General features: G+C 38.9%; 4 protein-coding genes across 10 annotated transcripts in view; 3 read left to right on the forward strand and 1 right to left on the reverse strand.

The window, feature by feature from the left end:
- emid1 (EMI domain containing 1) overlaps positions 1 to 5,272 on the forward strand; it is a 65,805-nt gene extending 60,533 nt beyond the window's left edge. For 2 of the 3 annotated variants that reach the window (XM_082168704.1, XM_082168703.1), the window contains exons 15-16: positions 1,880 to 1,970; positions 3,829 to 5,272. In XM_082168704.1, the coding sequence (XP_082024830.1) occupies positions 1,880 to 1,970; positions 3,829 to 3,965 (228 nt within the window). In that variant the 3' untranslated portion in view covers positions 3,966 to 5,272. Of the gene's footprint in view, positions 1 to 1,588; positions 1,674 to 1,879; positions 1,971 to 3,828 lie in introns of all 3 variants that reach the window. The other variant, XM_082168705.1, reaches the window with a different exon arrangement.
- rhbdd3 (rhomboid domain containing 3) lies at positions 4,648 to 8,006 on the reverse strand. The gene is made up of 5 exons (XM_082168707.1): positions 7,556 to 8,006; positions 7,095 to 7,478; positions 6,392 to 6,521; positions 5,972 to 6,184; positions 4,648 to 5,873 (listed from the first exon to the last, which is right to left on the reverse strand). The coding sequence occupies exons 1-5, from the start codon at positions 7,716 to 7,718 to the stop codon at positions 5,711 to 5,713; spliced, it is 1,053 nt and encodes a 350-aa protein (XP_082024833.1). The 5' UTR covers positions 7,719 to 8,006; the 3' UTR covers positions 4,648 to 5,710.
- A 232-nt stretch (positions 8,007 to 8,238) lies between these two features.
- On the forward strand, positions 8,239 to 16,768 carry ewsr1b (EWS RNA-binding protein 1b). Of its 5 annotated transcripts, none has more exons than XM_082168875.1 (16): positions 8,239 to 8,322; positions 9,500 to 9,536; positions 9,631 to 9,682; positions 9,866 to 10,034; positions 10,283 to 10,466; positions 11,876 to 12,126; positions 12,242 to 12,356; positions 14,090 to 14,127; positions 14,565 to 14,597; positions 14,786 to 14,898; positions 15,193 to 15,322; positions 15,484 to 15,594; positions 15,684 to 15,807; positions 15,938 to 16,035; positions 16,133 to 16,343; positions 16,440 to 16,768. In XM_082168875.1, exons 1-16 carry the CDS (start codon positions 8,307 to 8,309, stop codon positions 16,474 to 16,476), a joined length of 1,719 nt encoding a protein of 572 aa, XP_082025001.1. In that variant the 5' UTR covers positions 8,239 to 8,306; the 3' UTR covers positions 16,477 to 16,768. The 5 variants fall into 5 exon arrangements, with proteins under 5 accessions (XP_082025001.1, XP_082025002.1, XP_082025003.1 ...); XM_082168876.1 differs by having other exon boundaries at positions 9,869 to 10,034; XM_082168877.1 differs by lacking the exon at positions 14,090 to 14,127 and having other exon boundaries at positions 16,133 to 16,359.
- Positions 16,769 to 19,814: 3,046 nt separating this feature from the next.
- Positions 19,815 to 24,550, forward strand: part of gas2l1 (growth arrest-specific 2 like 1) — a 33,594-nt gene continuing 28,858 nt past the window's right edge. Inside the window, exon 1 of the mRNA XM_082168864.1 lies at positions 19,815 to 21,314. Within this exon, the coding sequence (XP_082024990.1) occupies positions 20,628 to 21,314 (687 nt within the window). The 5' untranslated portion in view covers positions 19,815 to 20,627. The remainder of the gene's footprint in view (positions 21,315 to 24,550) is intronic.

The following is a 24,550-nucleotide window of genomic DNA, read 5'->3' on the forward strand; positions in this document are numbered from 1 at the left end:
ACACTGTTTTTCTAACGTGTTGCCTGAGCTTTGGACTGTGGTGTAGAATGTACCTTATGTGACCAGTTCTTTACACTGTTCTAGAAATGCCTACCAAAGCCACATGACTAAGTATTTCTGCAGATTTTCTTGTAAAATAGCACCATGTTTTTTTGTTAGATCAGTTTTTTTGATATTCACCTTTTTTGATTCCAAATAGGGCTGGGTAAAAAATATTGATTTTCCGATTAATATTTGAGTTGTTTAGTTGATTTGTTAATGTGAGTTGTTCACAGTATATGAGGCAATAAAAAGAAACAAATTTCTATTGTATTGACCTCACAGGCTGCATGAAAAACGTAACTCTTTCAGTGTAGTCCGATTAACAAACACATGACTCTTTGAACAAATAAATAAAGTTAACCCATTATTTTAAGTGAATCAAAAACAGCAAGACAAGCGTAGCCTGATTCCTAAAATGAAGGACTCTTATGAGACAGGTCTTTTTTAGTTAATAAAAAAATGTACCATGTGGCTAGTGTGGCCTGATTCACAATAATAATCTACAGACTCTACTTTTTAATGAATTGCAAACATATTCCTGAAACAAATTACTCAAATGAGCTAGTTCTTTAAATGAATAGTGTTACCATTTTGAATCAGTCTGAAACACTGGCCTGTATAATTTACAGTATCATGTATGAGAATTTCCTGAATTGAGTAAGGAAATGGAGATTATAATTGAAATATCAAACCGAGAGCTTGTGAATCACATTTGAACTAAATTGGAAAATCTGTATTGATACCCAATCTTAATTACACAAACTAAAAATGGTCAGAAATCATTTTATATGGATACTTTCCTGTTGCTCAAACAGAGCGTTGGCGCTTGCAACACCAAGGTCATGGGTTCGATTCCCTGGGAAAGCAAGAATAGATAAGAATGTAAATGTGTGCCTTGAAATGCAATGTAAGTCGCTTTGGTTAAAAGCGTCTGCCAAATGCATAAATGTAAATGTATATTTATTATGTTGAAATTAATTACTGGCTCTGATTGGACACCAGTATATGATAGATATGTCAGTGTGAGCTAATAATAGTGGCTTTGGTGTAAGAGCATATTTTACCTTGAGATGAGCAGACTAAAGACTAAAGAAGTGTGTATATAGTCAACCAAGTACAAAAATGGTCCAGATGACTCCAATGTTTCTTTAGTTTGAACAAAGCTGCTCACCTCTTGGTTTTTTTCAGTAACATAGTCTGAGTGTACTGGGAATGTTAAATGCATGTTCAAATCTAAAATGATTGAACATTTGGTCTTGATTTGCTTTAAGGAGCCTTTGGCCTGGCCTGAAAAAAAAACCCTGCATGCTTTTTGTCAAGACTTATGGCATGGCCACAGAAGAAATGAATGAAATTAGACAGACATAGCTAAATCTGATGTATAGTTAACTGGAGTTTCGTAGTGAATGGAGCTGAGAACTTAACCCTCTAACTACGGTAATGGATTGAGATTAATGTAATTGATTAACAGAATGACTTTGCATCTTGGCGAGCGCTTTTGTTTGGCTTGTGCCCAATACCTTGACGGCTGTATCTATCTCCACAGGGGGATGGGATACACCAAATCCGCGAGGCCCTGAAGATCTTAGCCGAGAGGGTTTTAATCCTCGAGACTATGATCGGTATCCATGGTGAGTAGAAGGCTAGAAGTAGGTTTAGGTCTGTTTTAAAAGGACTTAGGACAAGGGGTCAGAGATTTCAGTGCATCTTTTACTCCACAACACCTTTGGAAAGTGAGCGAGGAGCAAAGTGTGGTGGAGGACAGGGGCCAAGTACTCCACCTGCCATCCATGAGCCCAAACCCCACCATGCTTTCAAAATTTTTGATCTTTGATAGGACTTTAATTTGAAGAAGTTCCAAGACTTGCAGGCTGACTTAGAGCTGCTGGCTCGCAGGGTGCAGCTGCTGGAGGCGATCATCTGGCCAGGTAATGCCCGCCTCCCCTCGTCTAAGCAAGTCAAACTACTGCCATCTCCTGGCCAGTTAGAAGATCAGCTCACAGGAAGGATTGTATGAATCCAAAAAAAGACTCCATCCAGGGCCAGACTCCAGAAGTATTTCCCAGTTACCATACCTCTCATTAAGTTGCTTTTCTGTATAATGCAACACAACCACTAGGCATTTAGTAGATGCTTTCCCATTCATAGTGACTTACGGTACATTTACTATGGAGAAAGACCCGTGCAACAGCCCGGATTCAGTGCCTCACTCAAGCATGCAATGTGATAATGGGAACCGCAGTAAAACATCAATTCATGAACCACCCCTGAAGTTTGAACCAACATCCTTTGAATTACTAGTAAAGATTTTTAACCACTTTAGCCACTTCTCCCTGTGATTGGTGGAGACCCATCATTACCCACCAAAACACAGTAATACCCGATGGGCTCCAGACTCAAAAATGACTAGGTTGAAATTGGTTCCTAAATAGAAGTATTTAGGAACCAAACAACCTCTTATTTGTTAAATGAAGGATTGCTTTACAAAGATTTTTGTTCACTGTCACTGCTCTGTGCTCTGATTAAAGGATGTTTATTATAGTATATAGATGATTACTCCTTCATTTTAATTTATATAAAGCAGGGTGTTTTCTAGTTGTATTTAGGATAAACTATTTCTGATTTGATGCTGTCACTCTAGTGATCATGATCATATTTGTGCCATATATGTAGTGTTGATCTTACAAATTACCCTTTGATTCAACCTTACAAATGGAATGTACTATGCTAAAAAAATGCAATTATATATTTTAAAAGTATATTAGAATTACTTTTAGAATACATTTATTAATTTTACTAACATAAATAGTTGTATGGATTCAGTCTTAATAATGGAACTTACTGTGCTAAGCAACTATATATATATATAGTTGCTTATTGTTTAGCACAGTAAGTTCCATTATTATTATATATATATATATATATATATATATATATATGAAGAGTTCAGATGCAAAAGCCTCTAAATGCCATCTGAAATTTTCTTATAGAATGATCATTTTTATCAAGCTCGTATATTTAAATTCAATAATTTCACTTAAATGGCAATGAAGATGACCTATTAATTGTCATTTAAGTGAAATTACTGAACTTAAATACACAAGCTTTATAAAAATGATCATTCTATAAGAAAATTTCAGATGGCATTTAGAGGCTTTTGCATCTGAACTCTTCATATATATAATTTAAATAAATTAGAATGATTTTTAGAATTATTATTTATTTTTTTAAATATAAAACAGGACTCTGATTTAAGTTTCACAAACCTAAAGTACACATCACAGTAATGATTTTTGGATCAGTTTAAATTGGACATTTATCAAAATAATAAATAAAATAAAATACTCATGGTTCAGACAGGGAGTCAATTGTAAACTCAGTAGTGCCTCTGAATTATTCGAAGTGAGCGAATCTGATTCAAACCGCTAACTCTAGAGCGAGTTTAAGACTGTTCTGTGAATCTCGGAGTGAAAACAAAATCAGTCATTTGTTCGGACATCAGATATGCTTGCACCCTTTAAAGTTTTCTCGACTATCGCTAACAGTTACTAGACTTTAAATTATTGGAACAATTATTTTTTGCTACAGTCTGGAGTCCTGTTGCCACCTTTCTTCATCTCAATATGGTATATCCATGAACTCGATAACAAACATATGCCACTTCTCTAAGAATGAACTGAATCATTGGACTTATTATTCATCAGTTGTCTGACACCAGCCACTTTACAAAGTATTTTGAGTAACAGATTAGCACTTAGCAGCCTTAACTCTCTCTTCCTTCAACAGAACCAGATCTAGGGTCAGGAGATGGCTTCTTTGGCACACCATCTCCAGACGTCTACCGGATTAAGAGGGCAAGAATGTCATCTTTGCGGGTCAACTCTCCCTTAATCACTGCTGAGACCAAGGTTCGAGGGAAGTAGTCTGCATATTCCAAAGAGTGAAGCCATCGTTTCCATCTCGATTCCATTATCTGTAAATCAGCTGAACTGGCAACAACTACACAAGTCCCGCACATATTACAGATCCAACCGCCTTGGAGTATTCCAGTTAATCCAGAAGGGGGAGACACCTCAGGGAAGACCATATGGTGCTGTATAAATTAACCACCTCTAATGGGACTTCACAGGTTCCTAGCACCTCTCCTCTGGCAAATTATTGTGGTTTGCCGTCATGTTGTGTCACTCTTATGACATAATGAACGCAATCAGTCTCAGAAGGAATTTATCAACCTATTGTTTGATACTCGATTCACATGAAAAAAGGAAACATGTTTTAGAATACGATATAGAGAAACAGTATTGGTGCTTGTACAATTGTGGGCAAGAAGGGTACAAAACATGATGGCATAAATGATGGAGATGAAGAACGTTTTAAGGAGAGCATAAAACCATATTATTAGTCTTTCCAGCTGCTGTTAGGAGCTCATAGTAACTTCAGCAAATGTACTGTAATGAGGAAAATGCACATAACGATTCTGCTATTCAGCCAAACACCACACTTTCCCCCAGTGATAAAAACTGATTTCATATTCTGTTGCTTGGATTAAATGCACTATGTAGATAGAGAATCACCTTGTTCTTCAAAGAGAAAGGACAACTGAAGGACATAAACATGTATAAACTTTAATAGACAATTTAGTTGAAATAGAAAATGGCTTTGGATTTCCTCTCCCTTTTGAAGCTGTAACCAGATTTGAATTAGTGAAAACAAATTGTTTCAATGTTTTTAAAATCTTTTTGTTTAAGCATGAGTTTAAGTGGTTCTGAATTCAATTTTAGGATTCTCCTCTAGTTCAGGACAATTATTAAGTAACCCTAAAATAAATCAAATAAAAAATGTGCAATTGTGTGAGCTAGAGGTCCATAAACTAAATAAGATCTAACTGGAGCACAAGGGGAAGTGGGAAAACTACTCGTATAACTTGAATTCTGTTTTTGTGTTTCATGCATGTCTTTCCATCAGTTACATGCACATGCATAGGACTGGTTTCCTTCCTCAATACTTTTCTATGTCTTTGTATTCCTATATAAATATTGTTGTATTAATTATTTATAGATGATTATTAGCGATTGATGTTTTCCTTATTCTGTATACCAATTCATGTAACGTCACCTGTATTTTTTCATTTCTAGCCTCGTTGTGTGAATTTGTCTTGCCAGCGTGCAGAGTCTTACCAATTGGTGTTAAAAAACTAAATAAACTTTGTTGTGTTTCTTTTTTAAGACAATCCACGTTTTTATCAATACTTAGTACTTCCTGAATGTTTGACAATATTTTAATAAAGAATAATCTGTAGCCAAAAAAACTTGACTAAAATAGGGCTTAAATACTAACATATGCACATGACTCTCCTGGTCTGACAATCTAATAATGTGTATTTAATTACCATGTCCGTGGAGAGCTTTCTTGGAACGTCCATGTCTCAACCACTGGGACAGTTAGAGAGTATGGGTTTACATCATAAAAGCTGCCAATACCATAATATAAATAACACATTTTCCAAACCACCAATAATCCACTGGATTTTTTTCTTGCACACCAAAAAGTCATGAAGTAGTAAATACAAAGTAACAGTTCACCCTGAAGATCGATGCTTTGCTTAGGTAATAGAATTATACTAGAGCGATGCTATAGGACAGCTTCAATTTGAAGCAGTATCTCTGAGCTATGACGATGATGATGGCTTCTTCCCTTTAGAGGTGACCACAGTCTCCTCCCCAATCTGATCATCAATAAGCAGAGAGATTGCTCCATCCAACTGCCCTGTAGCGGCCAGAGCCACAACAGCTTTCTCTGTGGGGAAGCCCATCTTCTCCAGCTGTTGCAACCTGAATGTACAGGAGATTAGATGCACAGCATGAACTTAAGCTTTTAAGATATTACTATAGATGAAGAAACACTCATTTAATTTACACTATGAACTGACCGTAATGAGGACACTGAGGACTTGGGTACTTCCACTTTGTCCGCTGAACCTTCAGGTGCATCGTGGAGTGATGCTAATATCCCTGCTCTCAGCATCTGCTCCTCTAACAACTGTGAATCTGTTGCCAACAAAGGCTCCTGATGCCACTCTGACACAGAATGCTGCCATGCCGAATGATCTTCCAACTGGGATCTACTGGTTGAAGGCTCTGGTCTATGACATAATAATAATAATAATAAAGCTTATTAGTTATTCTAGTTGCATGACATGATTTAATGAATGAATGAGGCATTTTATAGCGCTTTCATATGTACTACTGTACACCCAAAGCATTTTACAACCATATCAGGGGTCTCTCCTCAACAACCACCAGAAAAAAAACAAACAAATGGGAAATATTAGCAGAAAGTTCGCAATAACCTTATTGAGGTGTTGTGGTAAACTGGCAGGTGTGGACGAGAGGTAACAGGGATGTAGGCCCATTTTGGCAAGCAGGAACATGCACCCAGTCTCTCTATCTGCTCCAGTATTTCAATAAACTCATTATTGTCTGTATAATATATTAAGGGCATTAATTTATAACTGCAATAAATAAATATCACAAAAATATATTAGTGTAACAGTAGATCTAAACCAGGAAGCCTCAGCAAACATCCAAGGGGGCTGCAGGATGACTTAAAATTATTTTATATATTTACTCAACCTCATGTTTTTCTAAACCTTGAACACAAAAGAAGATAATTTGAAGAATTTGGTAACTAAACAGTTTTGGTTTCGGTTCCCACGGAATTAAACTGTATTGCCAAAAAAATATGACAGTCAATGGGAACCAAAACTTGGTGATAAACATTCTTCAAAATGTCTTCTTTTGTGTTGCAAAAGACATGCAAAGAGGTTTGAAATGACACAAGGGTGAGTAAATGATAAAAGATATTTCATTTTTGGGTAGACTACCAAAATTTCTGTAAACATAATTTTTTTTTAAAACATGCAGCTTTGTCATAATACAGCAGAACACTGGAAATATCTTATATCGGAAATATCATATATTGGGGAGAAAATTGGTTTAAACATCTGGGGGGGGGGGGGCTTTAAGTCAAAAGGGTTGAGGTTTAAAGGATACAGTTGAGTCCCAGACAAATGGCATAAAAATGCAGCAGTCCTGGAGCACTGGGAAGCAGAAAGAGGTCGAGGAGCAAGAAGAACCAAGGCAAGAACCAGACAGGAACAAAGCGCAGGACCCTTCTTTGCTTCACCTGCCGACACTGAGCTGTGAGCAGGGCAAGGTGGGTGGCTGAGTATCCACTAACCCTGCTGGCTTCGTCCCCGGTAACAAAGAGAAAGAGGCCATAAATAGGAGGAAGAAGCACAGTGGAGATAAAAGAGAGCGCTAGGAAGACAAAAGTGCCCCATCTTCTCTCCTGACAGGGCCCGATCCACAGCAGCAGGGTGATGTTGTAGAGAAATGAGGTCAACTCCTCATTACTGAAGGCGTAGAAAATAAAGTCTGCAATAAACAAAAAACATTAGGAACTGAACGCCTACCATGTAAATCACAGTCTTATACATTCGTGTATTGCTTACCATAAAATCCAGGAAATTCCCCGCCTGGTCCTAAACTTAGACTGGCGTGAATACCACAGAGCCAAGTCGACAAAATTAATATGACTATTACAAATGTTCCACTACAATATCCTGGCCGGTTTGATCCAAACCACATCCATGCCGAAAAAAGATGATCAAGCATTGTAAACTAAAAAACGCATCACCTGATGGGTTGCAATCATTACAAGTATCTTTCTAGATTTGAGCTTAGGGCAGGTGTATCAGGTTTTCATGTTTCCAGTTGAACTTCACTGCCAGTTTACGACGCTAGCATCTTGAGGTCTGTTTTACAAATACTTCAACGAACGAGTGTACGTACTACGAGGTGCACAAATACATATATATTTTAAATAACTTTTAAATAATAAACAAATAAGACCAAGCTATACCCATACCAATGTCATTTGCCAGCCCTTTTATTTTGACAGCGAATAACTTCCTCTTTCGGACAAGCGCATTTGTGGGAGTCTCCGAATATGTTTTGAGGGATTCATATTTATGGAATAATATGTTGTTGAACTATATCAAACTGTTTTATATAGTTTAATAATTGTTTGACTCAATTGTAAAGATTATCAGGCAAATTGCATGATAACAATTACAAACAGAGATTTATACGTGCCACCCTCTAAAATCGGTGTGTTGGTACGTTCCATATTGCTTTCACGCAGGCGCACACGTTGCGCATGCACAGTTGCCCGCACAACGCATACTGTTCTCCAACGGGAAGATGGCGTCAGTCACGAGTGAGTGTATTTTTCCTTTCTTTCTTGTTTTAAATTTCTTGTCTTTCAGTGCTTTGTTACTGATAGAAATCCTTACAACTTAAGTTAATGTTAGAAATTGTTTGGAATTTAAGATTGTTCTTTGGATAACCAACATTCCTCGAGCATGCGGCCTAAAGTTTGTTTTTTTGGGTCATGGCGGTCGTTTGAAGCTAACAGAGCGAAAACGCGACTCAACCGGTTTTTAAACTTAGTTTATAGTATAATAAGAGCCTAAATACCATATAACGGCAATATATATATTTATTAACTTGTCGTCTTGTTCTTTAAGTGCTTAAATAAGCTCGTTGTTTCGTTCGTCGTAAACCGTAGCAGGCGTGGTTTAAAAACAGCGGGATTGAGAGCGCAGCCAACATGGCGAACATAATGTTTAGTTTTGGTGTTTGCATTATTGTTTTTCTCGGTGATTCGAAATAAACTGACATCAGAGATTTGTTTCTTTCCAGCCTTGTTTTTAATGCAATTTTTTTAAGTCATCGAATTTAGAGTTTAAAAAAAAAAATGTAAACCGTTAAAACGCACAATTTTCTTAAATGTACCACGTGTTTTCTAAACCAAAATGTAAACGTGTTGATTCAGCGTCGAGAATTCCTGTTTCTTGTGAATATTTTCATATTTCAAACAACCAACCCTGTCTTGTTGATATAGGCCTAAGCTTTGTTCCAGATGAATTAAGCGGGGGCTGTACTTCCTTGTGTGTGTTTGCTTTAGGGATAGTTCACCCCAAAAATTGAAATTGTCATTTACTCATCCTCAAGTTGTCCCAAACCTGTATGAATTGCTTTTTTCTGCCGAACATAATATATTCTGAAGAATGTGGGTAACCAAGCAGTTGATGGGCCCCATTGACTTCCATAGTATGGGGAAAATACTATGAAAGTCAGTGGAGCCAATCAACTGTTAGGTTACCCACATTCTTCAAAATAAAATGTATTTGTGTTCAGTAGAACAAATTCATACAAGTTTGGAACGACTTGAGGGTAAGTGATGACAGAATTCTCGTTTTTGGGTGGACAATCCATTCAAGTCATGTATGCATCTCCCATTGTAATTGGACTATAATAAAATGGCAGATGTTCTGTAGCTGTAACTGAGTTTTCAGGATATCTAACCTTTCTGGTCATTTATTTCCCTATAGATTATAGCAGCTACAGCCAGGCTGGTGCACAGCAGTCGTAAGTTCTTCTCAATTAACTATTAAAATAAAATAATAGTATATTATTTATAAAATAAATTGGCCTAAATCAATAATCATCATCTTGTACACAGGTATGGCTCATACACTGCCCCTCCTTCTCAGAGCTATGGACAAACTGCACAGGTAAGCCTCAACTGCCCAAACGCTCTGTAGTTCAAATAGTGGAGCAGTGGGCTTGCAATTCCAAATTTCCCCACGTGCTGTTTGTACTTGTTTGATAACTTGGCAATTCTGATTGTCTCATAGCTAATAGTGTTTATATGTGTAAAAGAACAAATATTAATTCAGCAAATTTTTCTTTTGCAGCAGGGCTATTCCCAACAGGATTATGGCTCATATGCTCAACCCGCTGCTGCACCTGAGTCCACCTACAGTCAGGCAGCACCCTCTGCTGGAGCGTATGCACAACAGCCATATGGATCCTCGTATGGACAAGCAGCTGCAGCAACAACTACGGCGGCGGCAGCAGCGCCAGGTCTGCAGGCAGATCTTATTCACTATCATACAAGTATATTTGCCTTTTAGTGAAAGTGTTTAGAGCATGACTGTGGTATATCATTAGTATATATGATTGGTTGGTTTATCAAAACATTAATAAAAAATGTAGGCCTGGAAATTCCTGCTTTTTAAATGCACGGTTCTCTTGTACACATTGCCGTGCTGTTTATTCAGGTGCACATAGAAAATGATTCTCACAACTAATGTTAAATCATTCTCTTTAAGCTGCATATGGAACGGCACAGCCAGGCACTTATAATCAGCCTGCACAGAGTTATGGGGCCAGCAGCTACACCAGCTCCACTGCGGCCCCTGCCACCCAGGCCTCCTATGGCTCCCAGCCCGGATACTCAGCCCAGCCAGCCTATTCTGGCTACAACCAGCAGGCTGCTGCCTCCGCTCCTCAGAGGTAACTGGACCAACTCCTAGAGCAGCACATCAACAGGATGCTATTATGGAGCTTCCTGCAGTATCTCCATATGCTGTTCTGACCTCATACTGCCTTAATTTGAAAGCAGATACCTTGTTTTTTTCTGTAGAAAAAGGAAGATCAGAGGCTGTTGAAAGACATCGTTCACCCTGAAATTAAAATTAAGGCATATTTACTCGCCATAGTGTTGTTCTAATGCAGTATGCCCTTTCTCTTTCTGAGCACAAGGAGAAATAAAAAAATGTCCTGCTTGCACTCGTCCAGATAATATCAGTGAATAGAGACCAGCATCAAGCTTTAAAAAGATGCAAAAGTATCACAGAATGATCCCATGGGGCACATGTCCTAGGGCTGGGAACATTATCTCTTTCACGACTTAATGCAGTTTTAATAACACTTTGTTATGAAGCACGTATTTTACGACAATCACTGATCTAGCTTTAGATGTTAAGTTTGGTCTTTTAGGATGGAAAGAAGGTCCTTCTGTCATTGCAGTAGGCTTGCTTTCGAAATTGCCTTGTGAGTTTTGCGTCATCTGATCGGCCATTGGTCTTCAGTGCAAGACTGCGCAGTGTGTGCATTCATGAGACTCAGCAGTTCACTCTGACTTGTGAGAAATCAAGATGAATGAAAACGTGATGTGAAATCCCAAAAAGTACTTCAGAGTTGAATATCTCCAGACTGGAACTCCAGGTGTCAGATGACAGTTAGAATGACATAACGCCCAAGGTCTGGATTTTTGTTAAATACATACATTTCCAGTTTGTTTTTACCAAACCCTGTCAATACGACATGTTGCATGGGATCATTTTGTGATACTTTTGCTTTTTCTTTCTTAAAAAAAAGAGTAGGAAAAAAAAATCTCCTCTTGGTTTGAAAAAAGGGCATGTGGCAGTAACTTAAATGACTGCAAGCTTCCTTTTTTATTGAATTTTTAGGGTGAACTAACACTTTGGAAAGTAGTGATTCAACTGACATTCTAATGACCTCATTCTTTGTCTGAGCCCCATTTTACAGACAGGGTTTAGATTAAGCCAGGCGTAAGTTCGATTAGGGCATTTAAGTAGCTTTTATAAACATGTCCTAGAAAAAACAATGGCATTGAAATATATTTTAAGATATGTCAGTGCAAGTTGCTTTCAGTTAAAACAGCTCAAGCATTTTAGTCTGGGATTAGGCTTATTTATTCCTGTTCGAAGTGAATGAAGTTGAACTGATGAAGTTTTGCTGCTATGTTTTTGTGGACACAGTTACATTTTTGAATAACAAATTCCATAGAATAGCATTTATTTTTTGTATAAATAAAAAGTAACTATGTACAAGTATGTCACTGAACGCTAGTGTACACATTTTCAAATGTTCTTAATCACATATTTTTTGTCCTGCAGCTATAGTGCAAGCAGCCAGCCAGCCTACAACCAAGGTGCCTATTCCCAGGCTGGAGGTTATTCTCAGCCTCAGGGTGGGTACCAGGCTCAGCAGCCAGGCTATGGGCAGCAGCAGCAGAGCAGCTATGGACAGCCACCTCAGCAAGGCCCACCTGCTGCCTACCCCCCTCAGGGGAACAGTGCATACGCACAGCCTCAGTACGGCCAGCAGAGTGCATCACAGAATGATTACAACCAGCAAAGTGCATATAGTAAGGGCCAATTTCACTGTTGTGCCATTTTACCATGTTTTTGTTCATTATCTTGTCAGTTCCTCAGATTAAGTTCATTGGCCAGATACTTTACTGTGTGTGATCTCTCCTGTAGACAGTTACAGTCAGGGTGGAGGCTACTCAGGATCACAGCAGCGGGGTGGATACCCAGGAGAAGCAGGCAGAGATGGTTATCGGGGCCGTGGGGGTATGGGCCGCGGAGGCATGGGGTAAGTTAGTTCAGGCTTTCTTTATGTAACTAACTGTTCATTGCTTTTCACAGAGCGAAATCACTCGCTGCATGCAGGGTTTGTATTTGCAGGCATCTTGAGAAGAGTGGAGCTGTAGTTCATACAACCATTATTTGATTTGTAGAGGTTTTTATGATACCACAGAGATTTTTGCAGGGATGTTTTATTTTGGTCTCACGTTGCAGTAGTTATTCTTACGATTCTAGTTTTGAAGATGGGTCATTTAATCCATATGTACTTATTTTAAGACTGGGGATTTGGGTTTTTTCCCCTTACAGTTTACTGTTTTTTGCCTTTCCTTTAAACACGGTTATTTCAAGTGTGGCGGTGTATCAAAGATTTGAGGTTGTTTGCAAGGTATTTTAATACACATTCGATTTCTTTGTTACAATAATTCAAGCTGCCTACTAAATTTACATTTTGGTTTTAACAGGCTGAATGAAGATCTTTGCTGTTGAGTTTGAATGAGGGGAAAGTATTAAAAAAAAAAGGCAAACATCAAGTCTTAGAGAAATTGGTCGTTAACTGGAATTTTATCTCAGCAGACAGTGGCACACGATTATGGGGTTTTAAGTTGTATCCTTATTTACTGGGATTTAAATTCTGAATTGAAAGTATGCAGAAAGTAATCAAGTTTCAAAAGGGTCAGTGTAAACAGAGTTGGTTCAGCACTGGAAAAATAGACATTTTAAATAAAATGGAGTAACCTTTGGATATTTAATGGACACGTACAATTGATATCCTTTGTTGGTAACCAGAGGTAAGAATTTCATGGATAAACAAACAGTTCTTTGAGTCCTTCTCGGTTGGGATTTTTTTTATTCCAAAAAAGCAATCATTGACTCTAAACCAAACAAAAAAGGAAAATCAACACTTATTTCTGTTCCAATTGAATTGATGTTTCAAGGGACGGTGAGCATGCTACTATACACATTTCTGATATTTAAATTGATAAATTTTCATGTACTTAAATATTTTTGCATTTGTGAACTGTTTTCTCATTTCAAAGGTCTTGTTTTAACATTCTTTGTCACATTTATACGCTGCAGGTGTCAGAGATCGATGTAAGAACAGCAGTACTTATTCTAAGTACCTTTTTCCATTTCAAAGGCGACAGCTCAAAGAACCATGGGGAACTTTCTTGATTTAGGATTTTTTTGTTTAGCAAATATTTAGATTTTTTTTTTTGTCAGCATATTTGAGATTATTCACTTTTTTCATAATTTGATCACCCTTTGTAAACATTTGTCATTTTAACTATATATTTGAATGTATTTTTTATATATATATATGTAGTGTTCAGAGCTGACATTTTATTGGTTTAATTTGGGTTGAAATGGCTAAAGGGATTTTTATTAATTTTTTTACCTAACAGGATTGCTGTATTTAAAACTTGTCTCAAGCATATTATATTGGTTGCAGCCCAGAACAAAGCTAACTTCATAATTCTTCCCAAATTTACCAAAGGTTTACAAAATGCAATGTATTTCTGGTTCTGTGTGGATATTGTTTTGCATTATTGTAACCAAACTGTTAAATACCATTGAAAAATATTACAGAAGTCATGAAGATGCCCCATTAGTTTGTAAAATACACTGTACATTATTACATGAGGCCTTAGCAAAGTTAGAGGGAGATGTTGTGTTCATTTCCTACTCAAGTCCTATGGTTGGAGACTAAAAGGAATATCGCCTTCATATCTTCATGTTTAGCATCGCTGGAGACAGAGGGGGCTTCAATAAGCCTGGTGGTAAGTTACTAAAGCGTATTCCATTGGCTAGTCCACTCGAGTTAATGTAGAGGCCATTCACGCCTATGTGTCCTTAAAATCTTCCATTTGGTGTGCCACTTTTTTTTTACCCTCAAAAAAAATAAATACTGTGTCCTGATGGTTTTATATTTGGTGTATATATTTGGATTTCTTCAAAAGTCGAGACGTGTCCTTTGACTGAAGCGTCTTTTTTTTTATTTATTTTTTTTATTTTTTATTCTGCATTTTATTATTCCCATTTCATTCTGAGAATCTGTTGTGGTCAAGGGTAATCCTGAAAATGGTCACATCTTCTCAATGTATTTTATACTGTCGGCATTTTTTTCTGGTCTTGACAGGTTGTCAGGTTTGCCTTTTAAGTTGTGACATTGTGTAATAGCATTTCTTTTCTTTTTCTTTGATCCATGGGATCCCAGGAGCAATGAGAGGTGGAATGGATCGTGACATGGGTATGTGTTGTAAACCTTTCACTGTTTTTCACCTTTCACAACCTCTAAACTAAATTCTTGAAATTAATCACTTAATTCAGCAAGGATGCATTATATTTTTCAAAAGTAATGAAAGACTCTTGAATCGTTCAAAATATTCAAACAAGTGGTGTTGGTGTTAAATCAGCTTCTCTCCCACAAACGCACAGGGCATCCAGGAGAGCAGGACTCTGAGAACAGCACCATCTATATCACAGGTCTCACTGAGAATGCCACTTTACCCGAGATGGCCGACTTCTTCAAGCACTGTGGACCAATACGGGTAAGCAGCTGTGTATCTTGATCAGGGATGGGCTACTCCACTCCTAGAGGGCCACTGTCCTGCAGAGTTTAGCTCGATCCCAAATCAAACACCTGAAAACCTAACAAAAGTCTAAAGGATTGTTTGAAATTTATATTTGTTTAATGATTGAGCTAAACTCTGCAGGACAGTGCCCCCCAGGACTGCCCATCCCTCATCTAAATCGTTCATTCTGAATATCATTGTCAAAAGAATTTGTTGAAGTGCCTGATTGAACCGGTTTGAAGTCCTTTTGATCATTTGTTTCTCTCATAGATAAATCGGCGTTTAAACCAACCAGCCATAAACATCTACACAGATAAAGATTCTGGCAAACCAAAGGGAGATGCCACACTGTCCTATGAAGAACCTGCTATTGCCAAAGCAGCTGTTGAATACTTCGATGGTTGGCTTTTCTAATTTTTTTGTGGATACGCCTCAATGTTATTACATGAACTTATACAAACCTTTTTCAGATTATCACTATTAGCTGTTTACATTTTGTTCACATTAGTCTGCCAGTTCCACTCAATCTCTTATCACATTTTCCTGTTCCTCTTATGACAGGTAAGGAATTCCAGGGCCGGAGATTAAAGGTCTCTATGGCTCGCCGGAAGCCCATGATGGGTGGTATGAGAGGAATGCCAATGAGAGGTGGCCCTGGGATGGACCGTGGAGGTATAACACTTCGTCTGTAAATCCTCGTAGGTACCCTTCAAGTGGAATGTGCTTCTATACTGTGATTAATTTGTTTTGTGTGCCTACAGGTATGGGAAGAGGAGAGAGAGGTGGTTTCCCCTCTCGTGGTGGCCCTCGGGGTGGAATGGGCTGGAATGGTCCTCCAGGAGGCAACACGCAGAAGAGAGCTGGAGACTGGGAATGTCCCAATCCGTGAGTGATGTGCAACTTTAAGCAACCAAACTGATGTCTAATTTGCAATACATGGAACCTGCTGATTAAGCATAAAAACATTGTTAATGTCTGTTTCTGACTTTTTTGCCTATCTCAAATCTCGTTACAGTGGATGTGGCAATCAGAACTTCTCCTGGAGAATGGAGTGTAACCAATGTAAAGCTCCAAAACCCGAAGGCCTTGGAGCTCCTCCCTTCCCTCCTTCAGGTACACTCAGATTAAGTCTTCCCTCATCATTTGTGATGTCAGTGGCTGAGATTTGTGTTGTGTAACAGAAAAACGTGATTTGTTTGAAATGTGTAAGGTGATCGTGGCAGAGGAGGAATGAGGGGCGGCAGGGGAATGGATCGTGGTGGACCTGGAGGCATGCGTGGAGGCTGGGGAGATCGCGGAGGCTTCAGAGGAGGCCGTGGAGGAATGGACAGGGGTGGATTCAGAGGAGGTAGCAGGGGTGGTCCTCCCATGGACAGAGGGGGCAGGAGAGGCATGGGACCGCCAGGCAAGATGGATATGAGGTGAGCGTCACTTACTGTGAGTATAGCAGGATGAATGTGAAATGCTTTAGTCCTTGTGATGCTTCATATACTGACTTTCTTTTATTCTTCCAACAGGGATCACCGTCAGGAGCGCAGAGACAGACCCTACTGAGTTAATGCATCAAGCATAGAGGAAAACAATTTTAAAAGTCCTTTTTATTTATGATTCCATATTTATATATGGCTATCTTTTTTGCTTGCTTTTCTTTTTAATTTCAGTACAACACAATGGTTTTAGTTAAACCTTTTGGTTGCTTTTTTTTGTATGCTGTAATGCCCCCCCTCCCTTTTTAAAATACTCAGTTGCCCTGTAGTCACCTTTTTTTGGTGATGTCTGTCTTACATGTCTCTATGTAACTATGTACTTTGAACAATTTTTAAAAAAATAAACTTTTCCACCTCCAGTTGTTTTGCTATGTTTTGTGATCCCTTTTTTTATATTGTGGTATGTGTGTACTGAAGTTGCCAGCAATTAAAAATCTTTATGCATGCCATCTATTCATGTCTTTAATGAATTCATTGCCTCGTGTTGCTCCATGCTTGAACCCCTAAAGGTGTTCTTAAAGAATACTTCAAAACAACAAGATGTGTATCTCTAATAACTTGCACAGGACCCACATGAATGGGTGCAATTCAGACTTTAGCCATCAGGTGTCTCGTTTGTTCTAGTTTCACAAGTTGTTTCCATCACTACCATGTGCATGAGAGCAGATTTATCTGCCAAGTACTAACAAAGGCTTTTGGTAAAGTACAATATTGATGCCAGCTCTGTTATCAGAACATGACTAAGCCTCCATTACAGCCTCTTAAACTTTAAGTGGGTTTGAACATTGCTGGATTGATCACCAGTAACATCCGTTTTATAATCAACATGCATTTGCAACATTTTTCAGAAGTATGAGCTGTTACTGTAGTGTCAAGTTAATTTTTGGAGGAAAAGAAATGTTAAGCTGTTCAATCCCTCTAGTTGTGCAGAATATTAAGACATTTGCAAACTAATACTGGTTTGTTTTCTGTTCTGGCTTTTAAAGGTTTTATAAAACAATGAAACCGTTGTCTCATGTAAAGCTTGGGACTGTTATCAAAATTTTACTTCATCTGCAAAGCATCTGGCATGTGTTCACCAAGAACCTTGTTGAAACATTGCTCTTGTTAATTGAAGTGTTGGCGGGAGCTGACAGGATGATGCTTGTACCAACTTTAGATACTTCTTGCAAAATCCATAACTTCTTATCTAAATTGAATCATGCTCAGAAATTGAACAAAGCAAAGATAATTCTCAATCATTAAAACTTAATGCATAGAGTTGCATTTCGCTGTGACTGACTGACAACCTTTTTAATGGACATCTGAGAGCCAAATGCTCACTTGCTGGAGGGCTGTGGAATGAACTGGTTTTGTGTATGTGTTCACAGAAAAGCTGATTCATCCAGGCCTTGAAGAATGAGCTCATTCCTTCTCTTGCTGTGTCCTCCCCTCCGTCTAGCTCTCTTAAAGGAACAACCAACGCTTTTCAAATCAAAACAAGGGCCTCCCTTTGGCTGCGGCTGCTGTTGGAATAATGACACACTGCAGTGGTCCGGCCTGAGCCATTGAAGAGCACGCTGCCTGACTTTAACTACAAGAGCAGGAAGTAAAACAAAATAAAATAAAAACATGACCATTTATGCTCTCAGAGGCTAATCATGTTTTGGGATCATGCAGATGAGAAAGAAAAATGTGAAGAAAAGCTGAACAATGTGTAAAAGCAATTGTAATGTCTTATAGTTGGTCTGTTCTCTATTGTTAAATTTAGAGGAAAGTGGGAGTGATTTAAATCTGCAGTTGACTTGATTGGTGATATATGGCTAAAACATCCGAGCAAAAGTGACTCTTAAAATAGGATGACACAGGGGAGGGAACTGGACACTTGAGTCTTCCTCATAAGGATCGTTTCTGATCCACTATCATTAACATTACTTCACAATATATTAATAAGACACACTCAAAAATATTCTATAAAAAAATGACATTTAGATGCTTCTATTTCAAATAGGTACTATTCCTCTAAACTTTATTTTGCCTTCTCATTCACAGCAGCACTAGTGTGACTTTGACCTATGGTTGTTAAGAGTTTAGTTTCTGAAGACAGACTTTCAGTTGTCCTACAGCTATTGAACTGATTGTTTAAAAGAGACAAATGAACGCTGATTAACATCATGATGATGTCTTCATGTCTGTCTTTTGTCTGACTATTCAGAATGGTCCCTTTCATTTGATGATGACCAAGACCATTGGCAGAGAAGTGTGAGTGAGCCTGGAACTAAAGGTTTGGAGCCAAACAAGAACAGACCTTGTTGGATAGCCACATTCATTTAATTTGACAGCCTTGAATAAAGTTTGGCAATGAGAGTTTTTGGCAATACGAATCAAAGAAACATGGACGTTCTTGAGCAATGGAGCTTAAAGAGTGACCCATGCTAAGAGTCTTTCTTATTTTTGATTGAGGAGAGATACATTTTTAAAGCTCTACAACAATCTTTAACATGAGTAGAGCAAGATTGGGGTATTACATTTTTTATTAAGTTTAAAACACCAAAACACACGTATTTGTGTCATCACAAATATTTATTTCACGGCTTGATTCTGATAGTCAATCAATCGCAACAGTTTTTATACGGCAAACATACTGGCACTACTTACTCGCCTCCAAGATTACTCCGCGGTCTCGCTAACGCGAGTTAAATTCGCTAGTTGCTGCTGTCTTGCGAATTTAAACGCTTACTACCACTACAAATACAAACTATTACAAAAATGGTCTCAGATGCCTTCAGTATTCATTTAAATGTATATGGAAAGCATATTTGTGCGCAGACTAGAAGTTTGAGTTAAAGCAACAAAATGAAAACGTTTGGTCAGAGGAACAACGAAAAGGTAGAGGCTAAGAGATAGCTAAATGTGTTTGCTAACTATTCCACGGTAAAAGCAAATTGAATTGCAGTTAGAAATATATAAAACAATTTTGTAGTAGGCTATGATATGTTGCTGTGTTCGTCTTGCTAGACCGATTTCAACATTGGACTATATTTTTCTTAGCGGAGGCTTTAAGCTAACATTTATGTATATTATTCATGTATAGTATTTAATATGTGGTATTTAAACAAATCAGTTTAATTTATTTAATGTATTTACTTATTTAAGTAATAGTAGTGTAAATAAGCGGGAAAATGCACAGCCAATCAGTCCTCATGGCACTGTCTGACTGTATCCTTACATTTGCAGAATTTGGCACTGTAGTTCATTATCTCACGCAAAGTTCGTGCTATTCTGATCAATCGCGTGCAGCTGATTTAAACAGACTGGCTGATTTAAACAGATTACATTATCAATACCACACTGATTAAACCCAATCGACTGTTTACAAGAAGCAATCACAGAATTCCCAATTATCCCATCAACGAACATGCAAATTGGAGACAAATAAGCAAAACTTTTTCGCATCATCTCCAATTTGCATGTTCGTTGAAGGGAACAGTGGGCATTCAGTCAACATCCTTGTTTCTAATTTCGCTTGACTTTCTGTCAGAAAAACAGTTACCGTATTTGAATAAAAATGATCGCTAATTTCAACCGAATGTCAGATGCAAATGAACGCTTTGGCCGTTAGTATTGGCCTGTGCTGTGCAATTGAAAAGGAGCTGCATCATGGGAACAAAGTTGCCGTTGATCCTCTAATAAGATAACTCCAATGTATAAGCCACTGCAGCTCAGCGCGTTGTGCAGGAGGCGGCGCATAGGACGGTCGGATCCTTTCCAACTGACGAGGATTATTATTAAAGTGCCCCAGTAGACCGGGGCTGCCTTCCTGCCTCAATCGGCCATGCGTCCTCTGAATTGGTATGACTGAATGAATAAACGAGGCGTTGCGGAGCGCTGTTAGCCAGTGCGGATGCTTCTCACACACACACACTAAAGCGCGTCGAGTGGGATAGCATGTCGTCGAGCTGTCATGTACTGATAATTGTCATGTTTCTGTTTCGGTCTGGACTTCCATAGGGGAATGAGTAATCGCGATGTGGTCATTGAAGGAGGCGGGTATCTCACAGACATCCGGAATCCATCGCGGATTCCCACAGCTGCACCGCGGAGCTGCGAGTCAAAGCGGCCCGCTTTAGGAGCTCCTACCGCGCGTCGTTATGCCATTCCCAACGCTGTTTGTGGAGGATTACAGTGAGACAGTCGTGCGTCATTTCGTGCCTTGATTGATACACATTTTCCCATAATATGGCCGATCAGAGCAACATTCAGTCTGCCGCCTCCAAAAGCATCAGGCCGTTCAAATCCAGCGAGGAATACCTGTATGCCATGAAGGAGGATTTGGCTGAATGGCTGAACACGCTGTACGAGCTGGACATCACGGCGGACACTTTTATGGAGGGTCTGGAGACCGGCTGCGCGCTCTGCCGGCATGCCAACAACGTGAACCGCGCCGCCCAGGAATTCAAGGCGAATTATCCAGATGCGGCGCTTTCTTTCCGGATCCCCAGCAAGGACGTGGTCTTCCAGTCGAGGAACGTCATACCGGGATCGTTTTTGGCCAGAGACAACGTGTCGAACTTCATCGGCTGGTGCAGGCAGGAGCTCTGGATCAAAGATGTGCTCATGTTCGAGACCAACGACCTGGTGGAGAGGTGTAACGAGAAGAACTTTGTGCTGTGCCTGCTGGAGGTGGCTCGCCGGGGGGCCAAATTCGGTATGCTGGCCCCTATGTTGATTCAACTCGAGGAGGAGATCGAGGAGGAGATCCGGGACCAGGAGAACCTGACGGAGGCTGTAGGGGAGACCCAGAGCCCGCCGAGCAGGACGTACAGTCGCAAGGAAAGCATCGGCGAGCCCGACCCGGAGCTGTTGGCCCGCTGGCAGCAGCAGCAGAAGAGAGTCCTGCTGGATATGCGCAACCTGGACGAGCTGGTGAGTCTGACAGCTGTCAGCATACCTCGCTCACGTTCATAATAATCAAAACTGCTGGGTTATTAATCTGGGCAACTACAGAGTGATGGCAGTGATTCTGCACTTGTTGCATTTTAAATGTTAAAACGCATCAAATCACCACATAATGGATGTGATGTGCTGTGGAAAGTGGATGAATGATGCTGATTATTGGCGTCACAGCTTAGTTGTTACACTGTGCATGTTTAGCTGGATCAGAAATTGCATATATTTTATCACAGGGCTTATAGTTGCAGGCAGCAAATTGCTGTTAATATCACTTTTACCTTAGATGGCTCTACATCCCAATGTCAGCCTAATAAGACAGGTCAAACTCCACTCTTGGAGCGCTACTGTCCTACCAACCAGGACAGCTCAAACCAGCTCCAAAACACATGCCTTGAAGTTTCTTGTAATCCAGAAGATCTCGATCAGCTGGTTTAGGTATGTTTACTAATTTAGGCCTAGAGCTTGAGCTAAACTCTCCAGGAACTGAGTTTGAAGCCCCTGGCCTATAGATGAAGAACACTAGTACAAACAAACTCATTGCACAGATTCTTGAAACATGAGACAAAACATGGCAGCGACAACTTTACCCAGCATTAGTGTTTTAAAATAGCAAAATTAACTCTCTGAAACGATCACTAGAATGTTCTTAACATAAATGTACAATTTCTTTGGATTTTCGCATTATTTGATTGACTACCTTATCTAGATAATGATATAGTCCCTATTGCATAGAAATAGAATAGACATTTGTGAAAGCATTTAAAAATCACGCAAAATAGAAGCCAGCCTTCATTATGAATCTCCTGTTTTCAATAATTCACTCAAATTGATTAAGGTTACATAGGCAGGTTTTATTGTTTTTGTTGTTATTTTAAGTAACTGTGCCTTTACTTTTTGTGTCACAACTACAACCATGTGTCAAACCCCTCATAATTAGTGAAGTTAGTTTGAAACCATCTCAGTTAATTAATTGAAGTGAAAGCTAGTTTGTAAATATGCATTATTGTAATAATTATGACTGATGGTTTCTACCCGTATTGAGTGAAAACACCTTTTGTGAGAAAATGTGAACACGAGGTTTCACCCAAACTGTTCCTCTGACCTCATTGAATATATTCATCAAAAATGGTCTTTTGATTGGATCTATATGTGTTTGTGTGTGGGGGATGAAAGGTCAGAGTGTGTCACTCGTATTGGTGTTTGACATCTGAGTCTGCACATTTTCTTGCACCCTGGTCATGTGGCATGTTGGTGATCCATGGCATATCTCACCTATGTGTTTCTTGAGGGTGAAAGGTTGTTTCTTGATCAGAGATATTGGATCCTGGTATGTGTTATTGAGTTTATCAGTATGAAGTTCTGTCACTTGATCATTCCTCATTAAGAATAACACGATCATACTAGGGGATTTATGTGATATGTAATTGTATAAAGTCCTGATGTTTGACAAGTTAAGACAGCTGAATATTAGCACAGAGTGACTGATGAACATGTCCTTGTTATTTGATTTATCTTCTGCCAAAGCCTGAAGAAAATATTGCTGTTTCTCAGAAAGATTCTTCTTCATTTTGCATTGTGATTTTGCCAGTCCTAATAATCTGCTCTCATCCAATTATGCTGACCTCGGAATGTTTGGGAGGACAACAGGGGAAAATTTGCAGTCTCCCACAAGCACAGGGACTTAATTTTACTAATTATTTGACTGTCTAAGTTACTGTGGTGGTTATTTCCCTCTAAAAGTCCCTCTCTTCACTCCATTTAATTTCATCTCTTAAAACTGTCAACAGATAGGCCTATATCATGCCAAAGATCAATGTGCAACATGCTTGCTTAGTTTACACATTCAATTGAGTTGTTGATCTAGTGTTGGCCCATCAAAGAAACATTCAGCCCTTGTGAGCGTGTAAGCACCTTTTTCCCTGAGCGTGAACTGCTAGCATCAGCATAAGTTCAGACCGGGTGAAGAAACAGTGGACGTCAGGTGCTGTTACATCAGGAATTCATTCAAAACAGTTTGTTAGCATTTATTTTGCTGAATGTAAGCCTAATATTAAAGGGATTTATCTGGTGTCTGGCAGAGAAGACGGCTTTTGATGTGTCCCTTTTTATGGTTGACCTTATCTGGATTGTCTAACACAGTTGCTAGTCATCTTATCTCATGAACCGTGTAGCTGAACCGAGCAGCTGGCTTTGTCCTGCAGAGACAGGGTGGATTCTGTGACGGGCAGCAAGTCCAAACAATGCATCACCCTGAAGCTTCAGGACATATGGAGCTCTCAACAGAATTCATCTGATCAAAAACTCTCTTCTTTTCTACTTTAATATATAACCTTGTGAGATTACCTGCCCTTTGTAATTCTATGATCTCACACAGGCTTTGTTCTCTGACAGGCAAGTTCAGATAAAACGTTGTTTTGATCCATTTACAGTTCACATTGTTACCACAGTTGAGAGATACGTCATGCAGCCACTTATGACTGTTGTTTAGGTGAAGTACTCTTCCACACATGTGCATTCAGACTTCCTCTTATATATGTATATATATATATAAGCTTACTGTTTCATTGTTTTAGACATTTGAGAATGTGGAAGTTCTGTGGGATCACGTTTTTTTTTTGCTTCTTATCATGATATTTGCTTTTGCACTTTGATTATTTATTGTGATCAATAAATTAGTGTTGTAACACAGATAGGCCTACACTTTAAAAAAGTCAGTTAAACTCAAAAAGTGGGGATGGACAATATATCAGTCCCGCCCCGTATTAGTTATCTGATGATATTGCTGATAGGCCTGCCTGCCTATTTGATTTTTAAAAGGATATTTCACCCCAAAATGAAAATTCTGTCATTAATTATTCACCCTCATGTCTTTCCAAACCCATAAGACTTTCGTACATGTTCAAAACACGAAGATATTTTTAATAAAATCTGAGCGATTTCTGTCCCTCCATTGAAAGCAACTTCAACTAGATTGTAAAACTAGTCCATATGAATTGAGTGGTTTAGTCCAATTTTTCTGAAGAGACACAATCGCTTTATATGATGAACTGATTGAATTTAGGTTTTTATTCACAAATAAACATTCATCAACTGACACATCAGTTGTGGTAAACGGAAGCTTAAGCATGTTTGCTTGATGTGTGAGAACCATTCAACCAATGAGATTCATTCTCATGTTACGCAGCCCGTTTGAGCTTCCGCAAGAACCA

This window comes from Leuciscus leuciscus (genome assembly GCF_965113295.1).
Source record: "Leuciscus leuciscus genome assembly, chromosome: 5".
Classification (NCBI taxonomy): Eukaryota; Metazoa; Chordata; class Actinopteri; order Cypriniformes; family Leuciscidae; genus Leuciscus; species Leuciscus leuciscus.